The 20,815-nt window shown below is 36.8% G+C and overlaps 2 protein-coding genes across 5 annotated transcripts in view; both read left to right on the top strand.

Annotated features, from left to right (window-relative positions):
- The window catches only part of clip1a (CAP-GLY domain containing linker protein 1a), a 33,654-nt gene extending 31,209 nt beyond the window's left edge, over nt 1-2,445 (top strand). For all 3 annotated transcript variants that reach the window (XM_058775797.1, XM_058775799.1, XM_058775798.1), the window contains 2 exons: nt 810-937; nt 1,300-2,445. In XM_058775797.1, coding sequence (XP_058631780.1) covers nt 810-937; nt 1,300-1,528 — 357 coding nt within the window. In that variant the 3' untranslated portion in view covers nt 1,529-2,445. The remainder of the gene's footprint in view (nt 1-809; nt 938-1,299) is intronic.
- A 2,377-nt stretch (nt 2,446-4,822) lies between these two features.
- On the top strand, nt 4,823-9,880 carry cdca5 (cell division cycle associated 5). 2 transcript variants are annotated; one of them, XM_058776387.1, is made up of 6 exons: nt 4,828-4,983; nt 5,081-5,191; nt 5,386-5,462; nt 7,155-7,217; nt 7,300-7,806; nt 8,933-9,880. In XM_058776387.1, the coding sequence occupies exons 2-6, from the start codon at nt 5,137-5,139 to the stop codon at nt 9,011-9,013; spliced, it is 783 nt and encodes a 260-aa protein (XP_058632370.1). In that variant the 5' UTR covers nt 4,828-4,983; nt 5,081-5,136; the 3' UTR covers nt 9,014-9,880. The 2 variants fall into 2 exon arrangements, with proteins under 2 accessions (XP_058632369.1, XP_058632370.1); XM_058776386.1 differs by having other exon boundaries at nt 4,823-5,191.
- The last annotated feature ends 10,935 nt before the right edge of the window (nt 9,881-20,815 follow it).

The raw sequence follows: 20,815 nt of genomic DNA, 5'->3' as shown, positions 1-20,815 counted from the left end.
TATTATTTTTTAACAAAAATGCAGTGCTGCTAATTTTTATTAATTTTTGCTTTTCGACGTATAACTCAAAATGATTTCAGTGTGTGTATATGAGTAGTTTTTGAACATTTCCAGCACATTTTAACAATAATATTAATAACATGATCGTTTCATCTCTAATCTGAAACGATCATGTAAACCTGCCTCCCTTGTCTCATCCGACTTTGTGGTTAACCATCGCAAACATGGAATACAGATTCCCCAGCATAGATCAGGTTTTACTGCAGAAGCCAGTGCTATCATTTTGGTATTGCAGCAAAACTTCTCAGCAACAGAATTCCCTAATAATAATAATAATCATGTCTTCCAACCCCTGGCATCCTTCAGATATGAACAGCCAGCATTTGTGGAAATTTTAAATGGGCTGTGGTCCTTGGAGTTTTAACATCCTTTTTTTGATGAATAATCTCCAATCTCACCTACAAGTTTTTGTCAATGGGTGAATATCCTCCTTTTTGCCCCTTATGCCAGACTCCATTACCTCTGAAGCATATTTTGATGGACTGTGATGTCTTAAACTTCTCTAGGGCTCTTTACTTATCAGTCGACTCCTATTAAGTGAGACTAGATTTAGTTTTTTTTTAATTTACCTTTTTATTTGTTGGTTTGTATAGTTTATCTACTTTGTCTATTTTTCACTTGTCTACAGCTGTGGTAGCTGGTGTGGAGCTAAATTATAAACTATCAATCATACGGTTTGATTTATGAGATTATAAATTTATGAATTGCACATTTGAAACACTTACTGATTAACTTCTTTTTTTGGAAAGGTTGAATTCCTGAATTCGGTTATTGTGGAGCTTCAGCAGAAGAATGAAAACCTAAAATCGAAACTAGAGAAGATGGCTGAAGCAGCGCTCAATGGAAACGGTGCAACTGAAATGGACAGTCATAACAGGTGTTCTGTTTTAAATCTCAGCATACAATCCCAAGAATGTGCTGAATTCACTTTTTTTTTTTTTTTTCATTTAATCTTCAAACATAATTTTTTCACTTAATTGGTACTGGTTTTATATTAGTTGATTTTGGGTATATAAAGATTTTGTAGACTTAGTGATGGTTTTCAGTTCTTCAAACAAAAATGGAGTGTTACCTTTTTTACTTAATTCCTATGTATTGTTTAGAATGAAATCGATTATTTCAGCTTGGGTTATCCATGCTTCATCCATCATTTTATTATGTCAATGTGTAAAATGTGTTTAAAAAAAGCTGTTAATATACTGTTACACAGTATCTCACACCCTTGTCTTCTCTGCCTAGTCACACCGAGCCAACGATTAAAAAGAAACCCCCTCCCCGTCTCTTCTGTGACATATGTGACTGCTTTGACCAACATGACACAGAGGACTGTCCCACCCAGGACCAGATGCTAGATTCCCCACCACACACCACCTACCACGGCAGTCCCAATGATGAAAGACCTTACTGTGACACATGTGAGGTCTTCGGCCACTGGACGGAGTCCTGCAATGACGATCAAACTTTCTAGGGTCCTGCTTCCATGATTCCGCAACATTTGTACTTGCAATACTATGCCTTGAATCAAACAGTGCACAAAAGACTATTGTAAGTTTGTGTGGTTTTTCACTTGTGTGTTTACCACCATATAAGCCTAAACCTTTCAGTCACTTTAAAGCAAGCATCTGTAGTTTACTCAGTGGCAATTGTACCTGCCTTTATTGCACTGGATGACTGTTAGGAGGAAAGAGGGTTTTAAGTTCACTTTGAAAGAACCTTTTAGTGAATGCTCATTCTTTATATGGTGGTAGAAATCTGGAATGGACTGTTTTCTTATATGCTCAAAAGGTTGTAGATCGTTGAACTTCAGTGCTGACCTCTAGTGGAAGGGAGGCTTGACTTCTCAACGGCCTTTCACATATCAACGAGTTTGGATACTGTAAGAGAAGTATTAATATAAAAAGTAAGTTATTCTAGAATTGTGAAAATTTCAAAATTTATATACAAAAAAATACGTAAATAAGTATGTTTCAGTCATTTATTATCTTTAAGAATGACTGTTAGGAAAACTGCAACTTTTGCCCGAAAAAAAATGGAGAAAAAAAAGAACCACCATCTTACTGTTTTTGTTACTTCAAAGTCAACATATGTTTCCCAGGTTGTTTGTGAGACATTTATTTGTACAAATATCAAAGGGGGGACATTTTTTTGGAAATAAACTTCAAGAAATATCTTTTAAGTGCAAAAAATATTCTTTGTTGTGTTGTATGTTAATGCCAATGTGCTGCTCTAAAAAAAAAAACGTGTGTATGGCCCTAAAGAGCATCCTGAGCTGTCTGCAGAAAATGTAGGGCTATTTGGCTCTTGTCCAAGCCAGACGTTGTTTTTGACAATGAAACTGCCTGACAAATGAAGCAGTGAGTTACAATAAACATTGTTTTCAAATAAGTTTTAAATTGTTTGATGTGGTCAATCATAACCATCAACTTATACCAGTGTTTCCCAACCTTTTTTCTCGTTAAAAAAAAAACAGAAAAAAAAATGCATCACTTTAAATGAATTGCAGTTGGCATTTGAGAATTTGACGTAAACATTCTAATATCAAAAGTGCATTATATTTTTCATAATTGTAACCTAGTTTAAAATATCAAAATATGTATACATTCCTTGTTACATCTAAAATTGGTTGTTTGTCATGTTATACGGTAAAATAAGAAATAGTCTTGTTCAAGCTGCTATTATCTAAGCCTATTATTACCGAAGTCACTAGTGTTAAGTTTAATTTACACTATGCTGAAATACACTGGTTCATGGGGACACCAGATCAACGCCCCTAGTGGTGAACAATTAGAATTTTAAAACATTAAGGAAAACCCGTGTTGCCAACTTTGATAAGTGGCTCAAACGATAAAAAGGCACACAATTTCCATCTAAATTACACAAAATGAGGAAACCAAAGATGCCTAGCAGTACACACATCATGTGAATTAAGTTAGCTGCTATTTGCAATTATTCAGTTTTATAATAATAACTGGATAATTGTTCATTTATGATACACCTTAGCCTGGCTGTGATTGTTGATCTGTTGGTACACTGTAAGAAAAATATCTAGAAAAATGGAAAAGCTAGTAATTTTTCAGGCCATTATCCGTTATCCATTATCCGTTGTAACCCAAAAACACAAAATATAATGCGTAATTTAAAATACAGGTAAAAAAAAAAAAAAACACGTGAAAAATCAATACAGAAAACTCCTCAATATTAACATAGTAGATTGTGCCCTATTTTTACATATTTTTCTTAGAGTATAGCATACGAATTACTAATATACTGCTTAAATCTATACATGTTCAGAATGTGTAATTTTACTAGTTTATTAGCTAATAAAAATAAATAAATAAATCTAATGGTTCAAAACTCTGTAAGTGTTCGATAATTCAATGTTGTATTTAAAAAATAGTTATTTACGTTTTAATATTATATAATGTATTTATATTATTTTACAAACAAATCTAAATTAACACTTTTTTTTTTTTTTTTGATAGTGACATTTTTGCGTCGTAATTACGCAATGATGTCATCGTGCAATAACATCACAATGTCATTTAGCAACTTTTAGCAACAAATCGACCTTCCTTTGGCAACTTCCCCTGAAAATTAGTTGGCAACACTGAAGGAAACGTATGACATAACTCGATCGTTTGCTAAAATCACGTGTCTAGTTTGATATGCGCTCCGAAACACTGGTTTGAAACCAAAGTTTCATAAACATTTTAAAGCTTCATGAAGCAGTTTAGCAAATGATTTAAGTGCATCATCAATCTGAACATGTTTAGCAGCCGGTATAGTTGGACTATCACCGCCACTTGCTGCTCATACCAAATAGCCTAAATATGTACTTTATTATTTTTTTTTAAATGTAGGCCTAATGTCAACCTTTTCAACATTCAATAGTTCAATCAGCATATATCTCAGGCTTTATGATTTAGGTTCAGTTTTAATGACATATCTGAGTTTTATTTTTCACTAAATTGGCCCGATTGCAAGCCCTCTCAACAAACAAACAAACAAACAAACAAGGATGAATGAACAACACAAGTTATACACTCACATTTAATGACTTGTAGATTGCATTTATATTACACTTGCATGAAAACATTTGGAACTGATTTGTAAAAGCTGTCATTGTCAGGGTGTTAGAATGAGAGAATCATTTGGCATTCGGTTCATTTGATTCTGATGAGTTTGAAAAAGCTTTGAAGACAGTGGCTGGATGAAACATGGTGAAGAATCAAAACAGATGCCAATATTTTTGCCTTATTCACTGGCCAAATAATGTATATGTTTTTTTTTTCCTCTTTGAAATACTGTTTTCATTTTATGAAAAATACATGGAAATTAAAACATAGAAGCCTATATACAGTCTCACAAAATGTCATGTTAAAGCCTTTAAATTAAAGGCTATTTTTTTTTTTTTGTAGTTTATAGATTACAGTTAGTCTTGCAGTTGTGTTAATATGCCTGTGACAACATTAAATTCTAATGGGTATGAATTGTTTTACTTTTTATTCTAGGAGTCCGAAGGCATCAGGAATTTATAGACTGATGTTGTCCTTAATATATATATATATATATATATATGTATGTATGTGTGTGTGTGTGTGTGCGCGCGCCAGGGCGATCTTTTTAATTCATTGCATTTAAAATACTGTATTTTTAGTCTTATCTGTACTATTCAAAGTATCCTGATATGAAGCTGATTCGTGTCTCTGAACCTTGAAACGCCCCCCAAAGGAAAACACATGTTTAACACACAGGAAGTAGTTGGTGTAGCTCCACCCCCTGCATCCGCCATCTCCTGTTATTACATGGGAAGGCGGGCGAATTTGAAAGAATAGCATATTCGTTTACACCCGAAAACACAGACATTTGTATTATTTGTTTTATACAATCCCATATAACCGACTATATAACAGATTGGACAGTGTAAGTAAAACTAAGGCACAGCTCTTTTAGTTTACATGCAAAGTTTTTGTTGTTGTAATCGTGGCATCGTAAATTTCTCGTGTGTTCGTCGTGTTAGCTTAACTTACCGACTAGCAGCAGTTTGCAGTTTCTGGAACTGTATTGTCTTGCAAGATGAGCAACAAAACCACACGATTACCGTCGAGGAAAAGCAGCGATGAAATCAGAAGTGAGTGTTATTACTGTGAACATGGTATTTAACGTTAGTCTCTTAACAAGGCTGTTATTAAGTTATCTGTTATGTAAGCAAATATCGAAGGAATAATGGATGCATAAATGACAGCTACAATTGCTTTATAATACTAAAGTATGTTCTTTTTTGTATTAGTTGTTTTTCTATAAAAGTTTACTGTTTGTACATAGAGTCAAATGGAAAGAGTCCACCACGAAGGAGGTCCTGCAGGTTGTCTGCAAATGATGAAAATCTGGCCAAAGTTGTGGTGAGTTCACAAAAATCAGTCACTGATTGATGAGTGGTAGGAATGCATAAAAAAATAAAAATAAAACGGCAAAACAAAAAACAAGACACGTCTGGTATTTACTTAATTTATATAAATGAAATCAGAAGCTGATTTTCTGTTGTGAGTTGACAAGTAAGGTTTTTTGCTCATCACATGTATAAAATTGTTGCAATTTAGTTTTTCTGGCTCACTGTTAAAACTGGGAGAATGAATCCTTTATAAATCCAAAACAATTTTGTTACCTTGATAACTTGTTTGAGATATTATGGCTGAAAAAAACTATAGACAAAAAAAAAAAAATAGACATGATTTTCTAAAATACATAATATTAGTTATATTAAAATTTACTGCATATTTTAATGCATATGATGTATAGAGTTGTGTTCTAAAGATATTAGAGGTATTGTGTGATGCCATAATTTTGATAAAATGGTACCTTTCTAGTGTTCATCTCTCATTAATTTAAACTTTTTTTGTTGTTGAAATTTTGTTATTTTTAAGCAACTTTGTGGGTCATTGTTGGTCTTTTGTTAGTTTATAAATTGTAGTCTTTAATGTCTCTCTCTCTCTCTCTCTCTCTCTCTCTCTCTCTCTATATATATATATGTATATATATGTGTGTGTGTGTGTGTGTATACAGGTGCTGGTCATATAATTTAACAAAAAGTTGATTTATTTCACTAATTCCATTCAAAAAGTGAAACTTGTATATTATATTCATTCATTACACAGACTGATATATTTCAAATGTTTATTTCTTTTAATTTTGATGATTATAACTGACAACTAAGGAAAATCCCAAATTCAGTATCTCAGAAAATTAAAATATTTACATTTGAGTTTCAATTAATGACCATCCCTACAGTATAAATTCTGGGTATCTCTTGTTCTTTGAAACCACATTAATGGGGAAGACTGCTGACTTGGCAATGATCAACCAGTATCTGGTTTAAGGACCATGGTATCCCTGTTCTTAATTGGCCAGCAAACTCGCCTGACCTTAACCCCATAGAAAATCGATGGGGTATTGCGAAGAGGAAGATGCGATATGCCAGACCCAACAATGCAGATGAGCTGAAGGCCACTATCAGAGCAACCTGGGCTCTCATAACACCTGAGCAGTGCCACAGACTGATCGACTCCATGCCACGCCACACTGCTGCAGTAATTCAGGCAAAAGCAGCCCCAACTAAGTATTGAGTGCTGTACATGCTCATACTTTTCATTTTCATACTTTTCAGTTGGCCAAGATTTCTAAAAATCCTTTCTTTGTATTGATCTTAAGTAATATTCTAATTTTCTGAGATACTGAATTTGGGATTTTCCTTAGTTGTCAGTTATAATCATCAAAATTAAAAGAAATAAACATTTGAAATATATCAGTCTGTGTGTAATGAATGAATATAATATACAAGTTTCACTTTTTGAATGGAATTAGTGAAATAAATCAACTTTTTGATGATATTCTAATTATATGACCAGCACCTGTATATGCGCGCACACACACACACACACACACACACACACACACACACACATACATACATACACACATATATATATATATATATAAATGTGTGTGTGTGTATGTTTATATTAGTATGTGTTTCATTTATTTGTTAATGTTTTTTATAATAGATGTGTACTATTATTATGTCTCTCACATTTAAGGCTCCACCTGTGGCTGTGAAACGGTCAATCACTGTTAGGAAAATTGCACCCAGGAAAACTCAGGTATTTCTAACAAACTCTACCCAGTTTTTTTTTTTTTTAATTTTTTATTTCATGATGATGTCATTTAAAAATATTCCTCTAGGCCCTGTGTGACAGTAACAAGGAGAATGTGGAAAGATTATCTGAAGTGCCCACAAAGCTGTCCAGAATCTTGACATCGTCCCCAGCTGTAGCAACAGTGCCCAAGACAGCTGTCCTCTCGCCCATCCTGCCTCCTTCATCTCCATCTTCTCAGCCCAAAGAATCGGAGCAGGACCCCGTTTGGTCCCAAAAAGCGCGGCGCTCTTACAGTCGCTTGAGTATGGGGGACAAGTCCTTTGAAAGCCCCAAATCCCATCCTGCACCTTCCACTTCTGTCAACAACCGAGAGACCCTGTTTGGTTTTGAGAGGCTTCAGACACCAGAGGTGATGCGTAAAACTGAGGGATCTAGAGTAGCTCCTCTGGGCTCTATGTCTATCTCACTGGGTTCTTTCAGCATCTCCGCTGCTGATGACAGCACGTCAAACCCACCAGAAATTGATCCAAACATCCCGGGTGTGTCTCTGGGGAAGAAGACAACCAGGCGGAAGCGCGTACAACAGATAAAGGTGAGAGTGAGTTGGGGAAGAAGGACATAGTGATATAAAACATCTCTTTAAATTTAAAGGTGGAGTGTGTAAAATGGAAATTTTCTAAAAATGTACTCAATCTCAGGCCATCCAAGATGTAGATGAGTTTTTCTCTTCATCAGAACCGATTTGGAGAAATTTATCATTTACCTGATTTGCTCACCAATGGGTCCTCTGCAGTGAATGGGTGCCGTCAGAATGAGAGTCCAAACAGCTGATTAAAAACATCACTATAATCCAGAAGTAATCCACACAACTCCAGTCCCTCAATTAATGACTTGTGAAGTGAAAAGCTGTGTTTGTGTAAGAAACGACTCCATCTAGAAGACGTTTTTAACTTCAAACTGTTGCTTCTGGCCAAAAAAATTAGTTGTCTATCCATGATATTGATTTTTCCAGTAAAAAGTCATCTTGTCTGAATCAGGAGAATGCAAATATGCATAGATCATGTACTCCTGTCAAGCAAAAATTGGCCAGAACAGTTCTAAACAAACATGGTGGTGGTGGATTTTGATGCGAGAGGACAACACCAGAGAAAGTGTTGTTATGGATTATAGACTCAGAAGTAGTGGTTTATATTAGGGAAAATGCCTGAACACTGGATTGATTTGTTACAAACATGCAGATTTTCCCTTCACGAAATGTTAACTGATGGAATGGAGTGATGTAAATTGTTTGTGGATTATGGTGATGTTTCTATCAGCTTTGGGTTCTGATGGCACCCATTCACTGCAGAGGATCCATTGTGATATAATGGCAAAATTCCTCCAAATCTTATCTACATGTTGGATGGGCCGAGGGTGAGTAAATGTTCAGCAAATTTTAATTATTGAAAATATTTTTAGAAATGATTTTAAAAATAACAGTTTCAAAAGGGAGTTTTTGCAGCGATGCCATAAAGAACCATTTTTGGTTCCCTAAAGAACCTTTCAGTGATTTTCACTGTAAAAAACCTTTTGTGTACTGGACCGGTTCCATGGATGTTGAAAGCACTTCATGGAACCATAATGCTTTCAGAAATGACTTTCAAACAGGGTTGCCTCATTAAATACTACTTGTTTATTTATTAGATTGGGTTTAATTTTTTTTCTCCTGCTCTTTTCAGATGTCAGAGTTGGACATTCTTGCTGCACAGATGAATGCTGAGTTTGAGGAAGCTGAAAGTTTTGAACTGGTTGTTGAATGAAATTTCTAAAGAGCCCCACATGCTCAGGACATGTCATACTTTTCAATTTATTACTTTTATTATTGTTCATTACACTTACTGCCCTCTGTTTCTTCCTGCTTGCAAAATCTTAACTAAAAGCATGTTTCAATAGATCGAACAGTTTTGTTGTTCTAATCATTTCTCACAATACCACAATCATCAGTAAATCTCTAAATGACAATGTTGAAAAACATGTTGGTCTTTCTTTGGTTATTTCAGTGTATGTTTTTTCATATTTGATGAATCGATTTTGTTAAAAACTTTTATTTTAATAAATAGCGTTTTGGAGTAGTAGCCTGTCAGAGTTGAAAGTGTGCATCCAAAGTGTTTTTCCTATGGTAAAATGTCTGCAGACAGGAAGATCACTGGTACAATATGGAATACTCATTTCATGTTACCTTTATATTCATAAATTCTGTCTGGCTAAATTTCATGTTTAAAAAATAGATTTAGGTCTTTCCAAATTATAGATTAGTTGAGCTATATATATATATTTTTTATGGGAACCGAATGCTAACAGAAAACAGTATGTTGAGCAATCATTGCTGCTTGTTGTAATTTTACTATGCTTCACCACTAGAGTGAGCACTTGATCATCATAGTATTCATATGTGCGTATATCATTTACTCTATGTTCCAACATGGTTCCAGAACATTTGTTTTGTGGTATGCAGTGTGATCAGCATGTCAATACAATCCATCCATCAATAATCTAACAGAACCTGAATGCAGCTGGAGTGGATCAGCGCATGCTGAAGAGTTTGTGAGAGACTGATCTGAAGATCTGTTGACATGCTGCAGCTAAACTGATTGAGCTTTGCTGCCATCCATATATATATATATATATATATGTATATATGTGTTTTTTTTAATAAATGCATTTAGCCTTATTTAACATGGTTTCTTCTCCTCTTTTGTTATGAAATGTGAGGGAATTTTTTTTTTTTTTTTCATTAAATCAAAGAGCTTTGCAGTTTCCTTTTTAATCCAGGAAACACAATAGCTTCAATGTTTTGCTGTTTTCCAGAATGTAAAATTAACCCCGTAAAGTCTGACATGAAGTAATTGTCAGAAATAATATGAACGAAGTCAGTTTCTTTTTTTTTTTTTAATAAATGGAATGTATTGAGACTAAATGAAATATAATGAAAAAGAAAAAAAAAGCATGTGTTTTTTGTTTATCAATCATGGATTTATCAATATGCAATATTAATATACAAACTATGCAATAGTTTGTCCTGCGTGGTGACAGGGTCTGCTTTTCTGGTCGTGCAGCATGTCAAGCCAGCGCTGCTTTAGTCATCCCTTTGGTCTCTTTCTGCTGACTTCCAGTTTGAAGCCAGTTTTGGCAATGTCACATGGTCAGCGTTCAGGACATGGCCAAACCACCAGATGCCAGGCTTTATGCAGTTTGTCAGATATTGAGGCAACACCATATCACTGCCGAATATCATTATTACAGATATAGTCGAAGCGTGTGATGCCGGAGATCCACCACAGCATTTTCATTCTCGTGACACTGAGATGACATTCTACTTATTTCTTCATGGCCCAACACTCCATAAAGATCGATGGGACGGATGACAATGTGGTAGATCTGTGACTTGAGGCGGTCTCTGGTCTTTCTATCGCACGTGAAGCTGGTCGTCATGCTTCACTTTAGCCAGGCAGAATTTACTCGTGCAGTGACTTCATGCTTAAGAGCCAAGATGCTTGAATGTCTCAGTTCTTGGTAGGTCAGTGCTGTCAATCTTAATCGTACCTTACTCGTTCGGGTCGGGTGCTATGTACTCTGTCTTTTTCACATTGAGGTATAGACCGAAACCTGCACTCTGGTTTTTGGTTTGTCGTACAGCAGCTTTACCCATTCAGTGTGTTCCTCAGGAAGTTAATGGGTTCTTAGCGAATGCCAGATGGCCTTATGGGGAACATGGTCAAACATCTTTTTGAGGTTGAGAAAGGCAGCACGCATGGGCTTTTGTTTCTCTTGATTCTTCTCAAACAGGAGCTGGATTGGGTGAATTGCATCGACTGTCCCGCAGTTCTTCGCGAATTTGGTTGACGGTGAGGCGAACAGTGTTGTGAATCTGCTGATCCAAGACTCATTCAAAGATCTTCATGGTGTGTGAGAGCAATCAAATTTCCTGGCCGCTGACACAATCAGCTGGGTTGGCCTTCTTTTTCCAGATTCGCATGGCCGTGCTGAACTTCTCTTTAAAACACCTGCTTGATGAAACTTGCTAGCCTTTAACCAAATACCAGCATTGTGACTTCCACACCTCCACCAGATTCTTTGGTCCAGTTGCTTTACCCAGCTTCGTTCTTTTCTCTACTTTGGCAACCTTGTCGACTGTGATCAGCTGCACTGGACCAAGAACAGGAAGAGCAGATGCAATCGGTGGATGCAGAAACTCTTCGGTCGAGACCTTCTTAAAGTAGTCCCACCAGCATTCGATGGCCTTCTTACAGCCATTGATCCATTGCCCCGTTTTCGTGATTGACATCCTCAGTTTGATGATAGCGTGACTTCATGAGGCAATAAATGTCATGTAGGCCTGTCGTAAGCGACCATACAGCCATCTTTGCTCTGCTTTCGGTATCGCGATACTTCTGACAGATTTCATGGTTCTTGTCAGCAAGAAAAGTGTAGTAGAGACATTTCTTCTCACGGATTTTCACCTTGACTTCATCTGTCCACAGCCATACTTCCTTGTCAACACTCTTTGTCTAGGAATAGTCATGCCATGTTCTGTGTGTATGGTGCTTCGCCAATAATTTAAATTGTTTCGCTTTCCTGTTTGTGTCTTCAGCTGTCGTGATTGGCAGCAGATGAATGCATGTGATGGCTTTGACCTCTTTTTCTCTGAACCTCTTCCAATTAACGCGAGCAGTCTGTTTCATTCTTTTTTTAACTACAAGAGCTTTTACTTGCTAAATAAGTATAAACTATCAGTCAGATGACACAAGGCATGTAGTAGATTGTGTACAACAGGTTTTTCACCAAAGATTTGATCATGTTGGTAATTTGGAGCCCTTATTCAAATATGATACCGTAGGCTTCATAGAGTTAATCTCTTATTTTTCAGAATATTGAGTGGAAAGCAGAATATTTGAGCCTGTTTGAGAATATTTGAGTCAGTTTAGGTTGTACACAATGTAAAAAAAGACCAGACCAGTCAGAGCAGGTGATTTCATAAAATATGGCAGAGAATAGTAAAATACTTAGACATTTGTTGTTGGTTTACATTTAATCACTTGCTCTGACTGGTCTGATTTTATAGTTGTGCGACCATGACAAAGATTTCTTGTAATCAAAGAACTAACCGTGATTCACTTGCACATGTGTATCTTGTTTAGGTAGGCATTTGTGTCAGTTACCTTGCCTGTAAACTTCACCTAGCCTAGGTTGTTAAACAATGATGGGGTGAATACTTATCACTTTCTTTATATTTGTATTTTAATACAGTTATGTACTTTATTTCATTTTAAAATGACAGAGAATTGCACTGGGACAGAAAAATCTACAGCACAGAAGTACAACAATAATCAATGAGGGGTGAATAGTTCCTGAAGACACGTTGGCAATGAATTTACATACTGTAATGTCCTTGTGTGAATTCTGGTATTATATAATAAGAGGAAGCTGATAGGAAATGATCGTCCTTGTATGGCTTTTCATTTAGGACTGTGTCTATTTGTTCTTTTTCTGAAGGTTAAAATTCATTCCAGTTTGACATTGATTATGGTTGGGTGCCTGACCAGTGTTACATAATTGATCATTGACGGTTTCTAGCATGGGATGGAATGAACAAATACATACCTACCCACAAACCCTGGAGATGAGATTCCTATCAGGAATTTCTCTTTTATCACCCAATATAGGTGTTGGTGTTTCTCATGTAATGGCTTATTTAAGCAAAAAGGTACAAGTGACTTTTATGAATATAATCACAACTACTTTACAGGTAAATATTTTCCTTCATCTAACTTTATATTTGGAATAAAACACAATCGCATGTGCCTTATTTAAGCAAAAGGGAACAAGTGGTTGTTGTGCAATTTTGGAATACAGTCACAAAATAAATAGCATCGTTTGGCACAACACAGCATGGCCTCTATGAACAAAATAAATCATAGATAAACATTCAAAATGTTTTTTGGTGCCATAGTGTAATGAAACTTTAGAAAGAGGGCTGTTCAGATACATTGCAGTCAGGTCAAAGCAGTTGCACTGTAGGCTTCGAAATATGCATTTTTAGGTATTTTAGCATGGATCAGAGGGCTTTCAGAATGTTCCAGGATCATTAAACTTTTAGGGATGCCAGATGACTGCTCTGAGATGAACAGATCCAAGTTTTATCTTCCTAGCTTGCAGGGAAAGATGCTCAGGAAAGACAAGATATCAAAGCAATGGGCTTCACAATGGTGAAATTTTGCAACCTTTGTTAACGTGTGTGTATTTATACTCCTGGTTCAGTTCCCTCGTTTTTGTTTGTGTGGTTAGCTTTTATAATTCTCCTAGTATGAGTGTGTTCCTTGTCAGTTGAAGACTTTAGATTTGGATTCTCTTTATACATGATAAATATTGTTTGGATAGCCTTTTGTAATGTTTTTGTAATGCCATTCTGAAATATAGTAGCTATAATTACTAATCCTAACTATAGATTATTACTTTAATTATTATTAATTATTATTATAATTAGGAATGTACTACATCAATATACTGTAGTACAATATAGTATGATAAAATACAATAGAAATCAACCCAATTACAAAATAACACAAAAAATACTTGTGAACTTATATCAGTAAATCTTATTTAGTTTTTATATCATAAGTTTTCATAGTGTCCACACCCCAATCTATGGCATCAGTGCTGCGATCAGGATGTTTCAGACTGTTAAATGGTGGCATGGACGGTGAGGGCAAACATGTGCCTGTGAACGTGTATTATGATTAATGTTGTAAATTCAAATTGATTCTCAATGATTCCATTCTCAGATTGAATCATCAGCCCTGTTGCATTAACATGCATCAATAGTGATGACAGATACAAGCCCAGGCCTGAAGCAAAGGAAACTGTGAACCATAGTACAATATGTACTATGCCAAGTTACTAATTTATCAGTGTTTTATTAAAATGACAAAACTATGTACAAGGTCAAATTAAAAGACTGTTACTTGGTGAAAACTCCAAAAATGTATTTATTTATACTTATAAATGATTTCTAAAGACCTAAAAGCATAATTGAAAAATATTATGCATGCAGCTTATTTTATCTGATGGACCTCAAAATTAAAAGAGGCAGTCACTAGTGCCTACCATGGAAAATAATCTCCCCTTCAAATGTTATTTTAGCTGTGAATTGATGTTATTGTCACTGCTGCACAAATTTGCCATGGGCACTTCAGACAATGAGATAGGAATTATTGACATCTGGTGCTCACACTGTGCTGATGACTGTTGGAAAATCGGCCATGTCAGATAAAGGGGCCGGACAGACATGGATAGAAAAGTTGTGAAAATGCCAGAGCTCTCATCATCTCTCTTGAACCTTTCAAGAAAGCACCATTTGTTTGCTCAAAGTTGCATTTGTTTGAAATTAAGAATTTAAATTGTGCTTTTAAATTGATATTACACAATATTTATTTTTCTTTAATCCTTTGAGGAAGTCTGGCTTCTTTTCTCTGTTGGCATTTTTGAACATTTTACGGTAAGATATTGCAATATCACATAGCTAACTTGTAACAGTTTTTATTTTATGTTAATTAAAAAAAAGAGTTATGTATTACAATTTTATTTGACACCTGTAAATATTCATTAAGTATTTTCTTTTAATTCCTGTATATTTTTCTTAGATCAAGTATACTGTATATTATATAAACCCATTTGTTTAGAACTAAAATCTAAATGCCAATTAATAAAATATCAGTAATTCAGTTTGATATTCCATGCTTTACCACGTGCACAATGTTTGTTGCTTTGTAACTGGCAATACATATTTTAACATTTTAAATTACCACTACCAAACCTTTACCATATCTATTATGTATTCCCACAGTATTTTCCATTACACTTTTGGATGATTTGTTGCTCAGGAAACAAACAGTTTTACAAAGCAAACACAATTTAATTTAATTAAATTGTCTTTCTGAGAAGAAGCAAGAATATAGACAATGGCTCATCATCAGATACATCACCATAGTCAACACCATCATCATCCTCATCATCAGCATCGCCACTCATCTCATCGTCACCATCATCACCATCATGGTGCACACTTGCCAGAGGAACATGAGGATAAGAGGTAATAAAAATATATGACATGTATTTGTAAAAAAGAAAAAGAAACATTGAAAAGCATTTTAAAAATGTACATATTAATATAAACATGGTTATCTTGAAGCACACTTAGCAATATTAGAAACAATTACAGTATTTTAAGTATTTTCAAGTTTGCCGCTATTCATCATTACGTCATGTCTGTGTATATAAAGAAGAAGTCCTGGCTAGTAGACTATATTGGATGTGTGAATGCTGCAGTTGGCGGATCATTTGTAGCCTCTTCTTACAGCAGCTGGAATAATTAAACTTGTCATTTTAGAAAGAGTTTTAAGGAACATTAAGTTGGTTTTTGAGGTTAAAAGAAGACTTTCTTTCGATGACATTTGAATGGTATGACAATTAGAGATTAGATTGCACAGAAACTGAAATCTACAGATAACACTAAAACACACTAAATATATGTAGTCACACAATGCTGATGTAGTTAACATTAACAATTTGAGAACAAAGTATAACAATAATAATAATTTGCACAGTTTGACGTGATCTGAGATAACTGTGCGATTGTTAGATTTAATCACCATGGGTAGCGCAATTTATGGTAAACCTTTTTTTTCAGTTGGTCAGAACAAACCTGGCAGACATTTCAGATGTCATTTTCTGGTGAAACTTCTTATTTTGGACATACTTCCAAGACGTAGTATCTGTAATTCCCGAAGTACAGTGAATATCCACACTGATGAGTTGACTGACAGCCCTCACATACACCTCAAAACATTAGATTCATCCGTGCTGAGGAGCCATACTGATGCACAATCCACGTAAAGATGATAATTCCACAAATAACTCCAACTGCAGGTTTCAAAAATGGTGACAAAGAGGCAAAACTTATGGACCTTAAGAAAATGTGAGTGTTGTTGCTAAACAGTGGTTGCTATGGTGTTATGGGTGGTTTCTAGGGCTTTGCTAGATTGTTGCTAGGGTCTCCTGAGTGATTGTTGACTAGCTCAAATCAAAAGAAAGCACATGGTTTTAAGGTATTATTCATGTCTATGTAACCCCTCTGGTTCTACTCGCCACACCCTAAGCAGCATTCAAGCTGGTGTTTTCAGCATGGGAGGTGGACACACTAACAAGGTTGGTAAAGACCACAAGCTCTAGTGTTAGTCGTTACTGTGCCTCTTGAGATCAGGAGAGTGAAGTTTACCTGCACAGCTCTTACTAGCTGGCTTCTTTTACGCTCACCCCTTTAAACCTCACCTCCATCAAGGTCACAGCACTAACGTAACCCCTCCGGTTATACTTGATCCGCTCTATGTGGGATTCCAAGGTGGGCACACCAACAAAGACGCAAAAGACTGCAGGTTCTAGTGTCAGTTGCTAGTGCCCCTTTTGAAATCAGAGGAGTGAGGTTTACCTGCACAGCTCTTACTAGCTGGCTTCCATTACATCTACAGCACAAATGAGTGTGGGATGAATTTATACATAAATAAGTAATGGGGTTTTAATAAGTAATAGTAGTAGTAACTAATAATTAGCACCTTAGTAAGATCCACTAATTATTTTTTCTTCACTTTTATCTATAGTGCTTCAGATGCCAGCAGTGGTCGTCATCACATTCATGAACATTATAACCATCATCACCCCCAAACTGATAGCCATCATCATCATCATCATTATCCACAACATCAGGATAAACATCACACACCGAAAAAGAAAACTCACTCTAAAGCTTCAGTCACTTCCTCAAACTCTTCTGGGTCTTCCTCTAGTTCTTTGTCAAAGTCTTCATCAAGCTCATCGAGTTCTGATTCCTCTTCTGATTCCTCTTCCTCCTCCAATTCCTCTTCATCTTCTTCCTCCAAATCATACTTCTCAAATTCTAGCTTTTCTTCTTCCTCTTCCTCTGGTTCATGTTCTTCGTGGTCATCCGAAACCAGTCTAGAAAATGCCCCTTTGCCTACTGAGTCCAAGCCAGCTATTCAACGTCCAAAGCACTCACAGTCATGTATGGATATCAGCAGAGAACGGAGAGCCTTTGAGGATGATGAGGATGATGTAGATACAATGCCTTTATTGGATGATGATGGCCAACTGAAGAAGTCCACAAGCATGGAAAAGAACCTGACTGTCAAAGAAAAAAGTGGAGTTACTGCCAAGAAGACTGCAACAAATTCTCAACAAAAGAATGAAAAGGGCAATAAGAGCCAACAACAGAATTGTGCTAAAGGGGCTGCAAACATAAGAAAGACCAAGTCTATGGAGGTTTTGTCAAGGCAAACAGATCATGCTGGTGTTGGAGACTTGGATGAGAAAGGGCTGCAGAAAAGGAAACAAGAGGCTCATAAGAACTTTGTGAAGGAGAAGGTGAAGTTTTCTGCCTTTCTGAATGAAATCACAAGGCAGGTACTTAGCCCATCAAGACTTACATCACTTGGGGTAACAGATGTCCACAGGCCCTTGAGCCCTGGTCAAACTTCAATGTCTCCCAAGACATTGTCTCCAAAGCCTGAACATAAAAGAGAAAAGAAGTCAAAAATTACCAGAAGTCGGCAAGGAAGTAGTGCTAGCTCCATAACCTCAACTGCTCACTCCCATGTCAGCAAATACTCGCACTCTAGTAAGCATTCTCACTCAAGTAAGCACTCTCACTCAACTAAGCGCTCCCATTCCAATCGGCACTCACATTCAAGCAAGACCTCCTGCTCGAATAAACATTCTAATCCTGAAAGGGACCTCATCTATCAACAACAGCACCAGGCTGTTCCCAGGCATCGACGTGACAGTGCAAAAAGTGATACAAGCTATACTAGTTCTTCTTCAAAAGGTCTTTCATCTGGGACTGAACGTGGACACAAAAGTCAGAAAAAGCACCAAACTGCCCCCAAAGAACATTTCAGTTCACTGAATCATCGAACTTCACACCACAAATCGTCTCCATCACACCACCATTACAACAAAGATAATCATAGCTCACCTTCATGTCCTTGTTCTCCAGAAACAGAAAACCGCCATCATCATGCCCATCCAGAATCTCATCACCATCATGCCCATTCAGAATCTCATCACCATCATGCCCATCCAGAATCACATCACCATCATGCCCATCTAGATTCCCAACACAATCATGCCCATTCAGAATCTCATCACCATCATTCCCATCCAGAATCTCATCACCATCATGCCCATCCAGAATCGCATCACCATCACGCCCATCCAGAATCTCATCACCATCACGCCCATCCAGAATCTCATCACCATCATTCCCATCCAGAATCTCATCACCATCACGCCCATCCAGAATCCCATAACCATCATGCCCATCCAGAATCTCAACACCATCATTCTCAATCAGAATCACAACACCATCATGCCCAACCAGAATCTCAACACCATCATGTCCATTCAGAATCTCATCACCACCATTCACCATCACATCACCACCATGAAACTCATCGTAGCCCATCACCACACCATAAATCTCTTCATTCAGATTCCCACAATCGTCCCCCTTCTCCGTCACATTACCATCATGAATCTTCTCACAGTCCAACACATTCTTCTAAATCAGGAACTCACCATCATACAGAAGCTCACCACTATCCTTCTCATGCAGAATCACATCAACATCATCATTCACCTTTGCCACCACATCACCACCATGGAAGTCACCACACTTCATCTTCACACCATCACTCCACCCATTCAGAAACTTCCCACCACCATTCCCATCCAAAATCTCACCACTATTCGCCTCCTCCTCCTCTCCACCTCCATGGAGAACACCATAGTAGTATATCTCATCTTTCTACTGACTCAGAAACACACCATCAGTTTTGTGTGAAATCTCAACACCATCATTCTGACTATGAGTCCTCTCATCCCAAGTCTCACCAGCACCATCACCATCATCATTCCCATCCTAATCACTCATCCAACCCTGATCATCACCATCACACTTCAGTTTCAGAACCAGAGCACCATAATTTCCATGATGATTCACACTCTGAAACTCACCAATACTCTCATTCACATGATGCATCCTCTACACCTGAACACCATTATCATTCTTCTCACACTGACACTCACCATAATCCTCATCAACATCACTTGTCTGACAGTCATCCAAAAAGTCCTGTACGCTCTAATTCACCCCATCGTTATGAAAATCATCCCATCTCATATTCAGAGTCCCAAAATCACAGCACATCACATTCTAAAGGAAACCTTTCCAATTTGGAATTCCACCACCAAAGTGATCACAATTCTCCAGAACCTAATGATAACCCCCCTGTTGAATCAGATCATTACCATCAACACAAGTCTCAAGAATCCCACAGTTATTCCCATTCAAATGCCCATCACCATTCTAATCCAGAGACTAATCATCCTCAACATCATGAGCATTCAGAATCTCATCATCATTCCCAACCAGAATCCCACCATCATCATTCCCAAGATCACCATCACCACCATGACCATCCAGAATCACAGAATCAGCATTCCCAAATGGGACATCACCACTTTCATTCTGAATCAAACCATTATCATTCCCACTTCAAAGAGGATGATCACCCAAGCCATCTTCGCCACTCTCCAGTTGGCCAAAGGTCTACTTCTCCACTTTCTAACAAGTCAGATTCATCTGCTAGCTCCACTATCCAGGATGATCAATCCACAGTGAGCTACCAAGAGTCATCTTCATTCCCACAGGTGATATTTTTTTCTTTAGTGTTGAAGTAGAATGAAAATTTATAAAACGGATAGTTATGGTCCTTGATTCTGATTGGTTAAACTTGGTTCGAAGCTGTTGTAAATTACTCTACAAACATACACCTCTTTGTTTCTGTGTGTTGCTTGGCAACCACTTTGTTGCAACAACAACCATTTCTGAGGAACTACATTGTTTGGTGGAAGAATGGTTTTATAAAAATCATTCCATTTGATTTGCTTTGTTTTATTTTGTGAAACCGTGCTACGTATATGGAATAACCTTTTTATTAAAGCAATAAGTCCAATGAAGCCGTGGTTTACAGTAAATTTATAACAGCTAAGGGGGTTTTAGGCACTCCGCTCCATGTCGTGCCTAACAATGGCCCTTAGCTGTTATAAATTCACTGTAAACCATGGCTTCTTGGGGCTTATTGCTTTAGTATATATCTATATATACTGAATATTATTTGCTGTTGTGGTTTTCCACGTTTGACTCTGCTTTCATGTTTATACAGGAAAAGGATTCAGAAATGGAGAGGTTAATGTGAGTTTTTGTTTACTATTGCATTCTCTTTTGCATGCTGCCTGCTAATGATAAAGTACTAATTGAGTTACCTTTGGTTCTCAACATGGCTTTTCAGCTTTGTCTGGGAGGTAGTGAAACAATTTTCTTTAAGACACACTCAGATTCAAACAATCCCTTCTTGGCATGTCATAGCTCATAAAATATTTCTTTATCTTGCAGTTTGTGTTGTCTTGAAGGCATGCTTGATGGACTGTCT

The sequence above is a fragment of the Onychostoma macrolepis genome, chromosome 05 (assembly GCF_012432095.1).
Source record: "Onychostoma macrolepis isolate SWU-2019 chromosome 05, ASM1243209v1, whole genome shotgun sequence".
NCBI classification, from domain to species: Eukaryota; Metazoa; Chordata; class Actinopteri; order Cypriniformes; family Cyprinidae; genus Onychostoma; species Onychostoma macrolepis.
The sequence above is the reverse complement of the archived record's forward strand: the minus strand, read 5'-3'. Positions and strand labels throughout refer to the sequence as shown.